Source organism: Ovis aries, chromosome 8 (assembly GCF_016772045.2).
Source record: "Ovis aries strain OAR_USU_Benz2616 breed Rambouillet chromosome 8, ARS-UI_Ramb_v3.0, whole genome shotgun sequence".
Taxonomy (NCBI): Eukaryota; Metazoa; Chordata; class Mammalia; order Artiodactyla; family Bovidae; genus Ovis; species Ovis aries.
The window spans coordinates 52,070,711-52,078,403 of NC_056061.1; the positions used below are offsets into that span (position 1 = coordinate 52,070,711).

At 39.3% G+C, this 7,693-nt stretch overlaps 1 protein-coding gene across 1 annotated transcript in view; it reads left to right on the top strand.

Moving 5' to 3' along the window:
- TBX18 (T-box transcription factor 18) overlaps nt 1–5,559 on the top strand; it is a 29,437-nt gene extending 23,878 nt beyond the window's left edge. Inside the window, exons 7-8 of the mRNA XM_027972449.3 lie at nt 882–976; nt 2,564–5,559. Coding sequence (XP_027828250.1) covers nt 882–976; nt 2,564–3,288 — 820 coding nt within the window. The 3' untranslated portion in view covers nt 3,289–5,559. The remainder of the gene's footprint in view (nt 1–881; nt 977–2,563) is intronic.
- Nucleotides 5,560–7,693: the final 2,134 nt, after the last annotated feature.

Below are 7,693 nucleotides of genomic sequence, written 5' to 3' on the forward strand. Positions count from 1 at the left end.
AAGATGCTAGTTGAGTGAAGGGACTCATTTATAGGACCTGGAGGACTTCATTATCTGATATACAATAGGGAAGACTCTGAATCACTTACGGTAGCAGATGCATACATTTTTGTATGTATTTAGAGTAGTCAGCCATGTTTTAAAATTTATAGATATCGTGTGGATAGTCCATTGTGAAGTTGTCCTATCTCTTTGTGTCCATTCATTAAGTGTATGTAGAGGCTTTACCATAATGTCTGATGCTAATACTAGGCCTATGTACCTTAGCGCCCTATGAGATCACCTTGCTGTGGTCCTACTGGAGGCTGGGTTGAGAAGTCAGGGCTGTTGCCCTGAGCCCGTCCTGGCTGTCCTGGGTGTGGTGATCGTGCCTCGGAGAGAGAAGTCAATTTTCCTTGGATGACTGCTCTTCTCGGCTGGTGGTCAAAGCACTAAATGATGGGTAGAAATGCCTCTTTGCAGGAGCACACTTTTGTGACAGAGTCTTCCTCATCAGCGGGGTAGTAGTGAATCAGGGAGAGAGGGTGCTTCCAGATCACACAGAGCCTTGGACTCAGGGCAGCCAGGATGGATGGTCTTCACATCATCTTCCTAGCACAGGGGGCAGCTTTTGTATCCCCTGAGATAGGCTCATTTTTCAGAGAATATTAACAGGACTTGCTGGGTGGTTTATCCTCTTGTGCTCTTGGTGGGTGACAGAATAGTAGCTCATCTCCAAACCATTTTTTTTGATGTGTGTTTGTGCTAAGCTTTCAACCTGCCAATGAGGGAGGCACTGTCAACACCAGTGGTGTTTCCTGAGCAGCTTATTAGTGGTGAAAACTCCAACTGCTCCTAACTTGGCTTCTTGTGTCGTTCCCTGTCCTGACCCTTCCATTCAGAATGGGTTTGGAAGCTCTTGTGGAGTCATATGCATTCTGGAGACCTTCACTACGGACCCTCACCTTTGAAGATATCCCTGGAATTCCCAAGCAAGGTAAATCATGAAGTCTCCTGGATCATAGATCTGGTCAGTTCCTACCTAGATGCTCAGGCACTGAAAAATGCCCAAGTCATTACTGTTGTCTAATGGCTACTTCATTACCAACATCCTTCTATTACAAGATCCCTCCCTTTTGTGTCTGGTATAGATATGGGCCAGGAAAATGGCTAGTGTGGTCCTAAGTTAAGTTTTGGATGTTTTAGGCTGTTTATGTATTTCATGACCTTTATTTCACCTTTAATTTTTTTTTTCCTTAAAATTAGAGGTAGACTAGTTGGCCCTGGTACCAGGTGTACTTCACAAGAAATTACAGATACTGGTCCTAGATCATCCTTTTTTGCCCCCTTCTTTCTTCACTTCCTTCAACTAAATTGCCTCTAGGCACGTTTCTCCTGCTGATTTATGATGAGAAGTTCAGGTACACTGAGGTTGCCTTCCCTGAGATCACTGTTGAGCATTTCCAACAAGCCCAGGGCTGGTGTTTCCTCAAAGAGGCTGCATGGAACAGGATGATGCTTCCTTCTCTATGGGATAGCTAGGACTCACAGCCCAATCCTGCACTCAGTCCTGCACTTAATGCCTGACCCTGCCCGGCATCCCCATGAGAACTTAGCATGCTAGGTTTTAAGATAATTATCATTGGGTGGATTGGGCTTTTAGATTATTTTGAGAAGCTATATAAAACACTGTCACTAGAGCAATGAAGGTTTTACAACCTGTCCAGCCCATTGGAATTCTCTTCTCTCCCTAAGTTCCATCAAGTTGCAGACATCAATCTGCCAGCAAATCTGGGGGGTGGGGTGTGATCAGCCGCCACCACTGTTATTGATTGGAGGCAGGGTTAAACACCCTCTCTATTTCACAGGACTGTTTATCTGTTGGACCTCTGCTCTTGGGTTAGCATATGATTCACCAAACCACTTTCTGTTTGGAAATGAGATTTTTGAAGTACGAGACTATTGCCTTATTGTAATAGCCCTGCATGCGTGGTAGTCATTGACCCACAGAAGCTTTCAGTGGGAGGTTGCCAGTTCGTTTGAGACAGGATGGGTCTGGCCAGTTTGTGTCTTTCCTTTGAATCCCTTCTTTTTTCTTGCAAGAAAATACATTGATCCAGAGCAAACTCTGCTGAAAAAAAGAGTAAAAAGTGGGTAGAAGTGAGGTGATGGTTATACTTCTGGAAAAAATTACAGAGTAACATGAAATTTATATTTTCTTAAGTTGCCGGGAAAGTCAATCTTTGTAATGTTTATTACGAAATAATGAGAAAACTAATTGAGGGAGAAAATGTGAAAATTTGATGTGGTAGAGTCCTAATACCTTTTTCAAAAAAACAAACAAAAACAACAAAAAGCAAACAAACAAAAAAGACCATCCCTTGGGGAGATAATTTTTCTTGAAAATGTTGAGAGTATCTGTGTTTAAAGTCATTCAGTCTAAATTCAATTACATTACAATTCCTGAGAGCAGAGACCATGTCCTTTTTTTCTTTGTACCTGCCCCGTGTAACAAGTCACATCTAGCTCATGTGTACAAAATTGAAAGGAAAAGAGGCTCTTTACATTTCAACTTCTTTTGTAGGAAATACAGGTTCCTCTACCTTACTCCAAGGTTCTGGGAATGGTGTTGCGGCCACCCACCCTCATCTTTTGTCCGGCTCCCCTTGCTCATCTCCTGCCTTCCACCTGGGACCCAACACCAGCCAGCTGTGTGGTCTGGCCCCAGCTGACTATTCCGCCTGCGCACGCTCTGGCCTCACCCTCAACCGATACAGCACATCCTTGGCTGAGACCTACAACAGGCTCACCAACCAGACAGGGGAGACCTTCGCCCCTCCCAGGACTCCCTCCTACGTGGGCGTCAGTAGCAGTGCCTCGGTGAACATGTCCATGGGCGGCACGGATGGGGACACCTTCAGCTGCCCACAGACCAGCTTGTCCATGCAGATTTCAGGGATGTCTCCCCAGCTCCAATACATCATGCCTTCACCCCCCAGCAATGCCTTTGCTGCTAACCAGACCCACCAGGGTTCCTACAACACGTTCAGATTACACAGCCCCTGTGCCTTGTATGGGTATAACTTCTCCACATCCCCTAAACTGGCTGCCAGTCCTGAGAAAATTGTTTCTTCCCAAGGAAGTTTCTTGGGGTCCTCACCGAGTGGAACCATGACGGATCGGCAGATGTTGCCCCCCGTGGAAGGCGTGCACCTGCTTAGCAGTGGGGGTCAGCAGAGTTTCTTTGACTCTAGGACCCTAGGAAGCTTAACTCTCTCATCATCTCAAGTATCTGCACATATGGTCTGATGAAGCCTTGAAGTTAAACTACGTTTGAATCCAGCTAATGTATTTTCTTTCTTTGTTTTCTTTTATTTTTCTTTTTTCTCTTTGGAAAGCAATATGGAAAGAAACTTATCAAGTAGCTTGTAAAATGTATGTATAATAGAAAATGAAGGCTCGCTGAGGTTTTTGACTTCCTCATGGTGAGATTGTGATTAGCTATGGTATATATGTATACTGTATGTGGCATGTGGAGTTTGCAGCCTACAAAACCACATCCTCCCTCTATTTTTCTCCCCAGTTGCACAGAGTATTGGCATCATGTAGTATGTTTAACCAAAGTTCTTATACTTAAAAAAAAAAAAAGCAAACAGCAAACTTAAAACTTGGCAATGATACTAACCAGACTAAGATGTATAACTTAATTTATCAGGAAAATGCTCTACACAGTTTCCTACTTGAGTGTTGATAACCAGCAGTAACCAGCACACAGAGTCTTGCAATTTGTTATTCTTGGGCACAGTGTGAGAACCTAAGATGCAAAAGCCAGTTGAAGTCTTAGTAATAGTTCTGAGGCATTTGTAATCATGAAGGATTAGCTTTTGTGTTCCTGCTTGCTCTTATTTATCACATCTATTAGGTGACTTTGGTCCTGTAAAAATTCTTAATCCATAATAATTATTTCCCTAAAGAAGATAGAGAGGCTTGTAATTTTTTCACTTTCCATTGGACATATAAGAGGTATTTATTCATATGCAGAGAATAAATTTCCAGTGTTTTGGACTTTCTTGGTTCATTTTATTTAGTATCAAGTAGACCAATAAATATTTTAAATTCCAGTTTTCACCAGGAAAGGAATATATGATATGACTGGAATGGCAAAAAAAAAAATAAATCCACCTCAAATATTTTGATTCCAATGAAAAATGTCTAACTTTTTAAATCAAGAGGAATAATATTTTCTGCTTTCACTTAGGTTTTTATAGTGTCGTTTTTTTCATTCAGGTTTCTTTTTCCATCTTGCTTTGAGATTCCTGACCCATGATCTAGAAGTAAAGAGAAAAGGCACTTACACTACTTATTTATGTCTCGAAAATTCCTGCAAATTGAAACCTCTCCCCTCCCTGAACCTTGTCCCTTTGTCTGAGTCTTTCTCAAAACAGATAGATTCTATAGGCCTTCATGGTGTTAAATAGCGCTGTAAGGAATTTCAGGGGGTTATCTCCAGCAATCTGTCTTTTGGGGGTTGCAGTGCAAAGGCCAAAACCCATTACTATAAAGTCCTTCTTGGAAGACTAAGGAGGAAGATACCAATTATGATAAAGGAGCTGTAAAACTTTTAACCTCAACATCATTTTTAGCCTTGAAACTGAAAAAAAAGAAAAACATTATTTTTTTAAAATTCCCCCCAATAATGTGTACATGGTTTCAAAACAAGTAGTAACTTTGATAGCACAAAATGAGATTAATAGGAGAAATTAAGAATGCAAGGTGAAGAGCATTATCATATATTGTTGAGAATAAAATTATGTGTCTGGACATTGAATCATTATGTTTCATATATTTGTCAAACGAAAGCAGTGGAGTTTCCTTTCAGTGCTAAACAGAATGGCATTATCCAGTCCTTAGTTTGATGGGGAAAGAATGTAGTTCCTGATTTGCTTCTTTACTTTAAAACAGCATGGATGTTATATATTTAGGGGGATTACTATTTGAACAGTGTTTTCACACAGTGTGACTCTGTTTATACATACTGATAAATTTCTTCATGGATGCTCTAACAGTTCGTCAAGTGAGTATTGATCTTTAAATTTAAAATTAGTGTGAAGGTACATGACATATTTCCAATAAGTAGATCTATGTAACATGTTTGTGTATGGTATTAATAGCTTGATAAAGATTTGGAAAAAGTCCTTATTATGAACATATCCCAGCCTCAGAGTCTGGCATAATTTCAGGAGAACAAGAGAGTTTTCCAACTTGAGAAAACATGGAAAGTAATGATCTATTCCTATATATATTAATAAGATGAGAATTTTCTTTTCTGCTCCTTGTGATTTGAGATGACACCATAATATGAGGAGAACTTTTTAATCTTTTCTTTTTGATCAGCAATATTGTACAAGTGCTATTTTCTTTAGATTTTACTGTAAATATTAATCATCATGTCACTTCAAAGACTAGCCTTTTATCATTATATTAAATGACATACATGCATTGATAATTATAATTATATATATCTGTATTTTATTAAAAAATGCTTAAGAAATTATATATTAAAGTGTGTTACTAAACTCCTTTATGGCTTTGAAGAGGAATCATTTAAAGTGTCTGTAAATGTTGTTCCAGGAATAGGCATACACATGGAGACACCAAACACAAATCTTGTAGCTTACAATTACAAGGCATGAGGAAATGGGCCTGGTATTCATTTTTCATGTGTTAAATATAATTTCTTGGTGCCTTGACCATGTCATTGAAGATGAAGCCCTGACAAATGGTGAACACATGAAAATTCAAATGTGAGAAGAAGAGGAAGGCAGACTGGGATGTTTTGTTTTGGGTCCGAGGGGGAAGGGCAAGGATGTAAGGGTAAGCTACTTGTACCACTGACCAGTGATGACAGATCACTTTTAGACTCCTTGCCCAGAAAACATTCCAAGGGACATTGTGATGAGGTGAGGTTGTTGCTATCAGAACCAGTCACATTTTGAAAATTAACACTTGCTTCCACACAAGCTCCCTCCCAGAGGTCAACAGCTTTTCTCTAGCAGGGCACCCAGTTGCTGACCCCTGGTTTCTGGAATGTAGGGGGGGTCAGGAGACTTTGGTGGCCCCCAGAGGAGGTTGGGGCATAGTACTGCTGATATGGCAGTTTACATTAGTGGAATTTTGAACAGAATGCACCCCACTTTTAAAATGTGAATTCTTCTTGAGACATCACTCCCTAGATATAAACCTATTAGCAACTCACACCTTAGTATGAAATAGATAACACAGAAGTTTTGGAGATAACTGGAGGTTTGATTAAGAGAAGAGAGTAAATTTTGGAGTAGGGCAGTTCTGAGATTTGGATGTGAAGGAGAAGGTGCAAGAAGAGTGATCACTAACCAAGTCTGGTGTAAAGCCATTAAAAATAATTTCATAAGTTTTTTTCAGGAGTCATGGTAGAGTTGGTAGATGCTATGCTGATGCTATCTTCTATTAGACAGGTTTGTAAAAAATCCTCTATTTCAAAGTGTAGCTCTGCCAGGTGTCCTCATGGTGAGTTTACTGACTCATCTACATGGAGAGTTTCTTCCACTGGAAATTAAATCACTTTATTAAATCATTACCACTTTGTGTTTTAATCTCATTGATCATCATTCCTTAAAATAGGTGCTCAGAGAAGTTGCAGGTGAAGTTGACTATATGAAGAGTAAAGTAGACATACATGATTACAGCCTTCCGGGAGCTCAAAGCTTAAAAACATTGTCGGGGGAAATGAACAAATATATATGCATATATATATGTCTGTGTGTGTGTGTATATATATATATTTCAAGTACAGAAACATCCAACAGAGGTTGATAAACCTTAATATCCATCTACATGCTGATAGATTTTCAAATCATGAATTTTCATTTTTTGGAAGTTTGAAGGAGATCATCACTTCCTTGAGAATGAGGGAACCTGATTTCAAACCATGGATTTCCCAATCATGGTTTTAGACAAAATGTAACCACTTGAGATCTCAGTTTTTTATGTGTTTTAGGAGTGTCTGTAATGAGAAGTTTTACTAGCCCTTTCAGTTTCAAATTCATAGACAACCTTGGTGTATAAATAATATTCAGCTTAATAACAGAAAAATAGTTTTATAAAAATGAATTTTCAGAGATATGTACATGTATTTGGATATATATATATATTTCCAAAAGATATCTTTTTATAAAAATATTTAGGTATACATCTTTATAAAGACATTACACTATCAGAATTTAAAAAAATTATTGGATTACTTACAACTTTTTTATATAAATTTATTTATTTTAATTGGAGGTTAATTACTTTACAATATTGTATTGGTTTTGTCATACATCAACATGAATCTGCCACAGGTATACACGTGTTCCTCATCCTGAACCCCCCCTCCCTCCTCCCTCCCCGTACCATCCCTCTGGGTCGTCCCAGTGGACCAGCCCCAAGCATCCAGTATCATGCATCAACCCTGGGAGTGGCGATTCATTTCATATATGATATTATACATGTTTCAATGCCATTCTCCCAAACCATCCCACCCTCTCTCTCCCACAGAGTCCAAAAGACTGTTCTATACATCTGTGTCTCTTTTGCTGTCTTGTATACAGGGTTATCATTACCATCTTTCTGAATTCCATATATATGCATTAGTATACTGTATTCAGAGAAGGTGATGGCACCCCACTCTAGTACT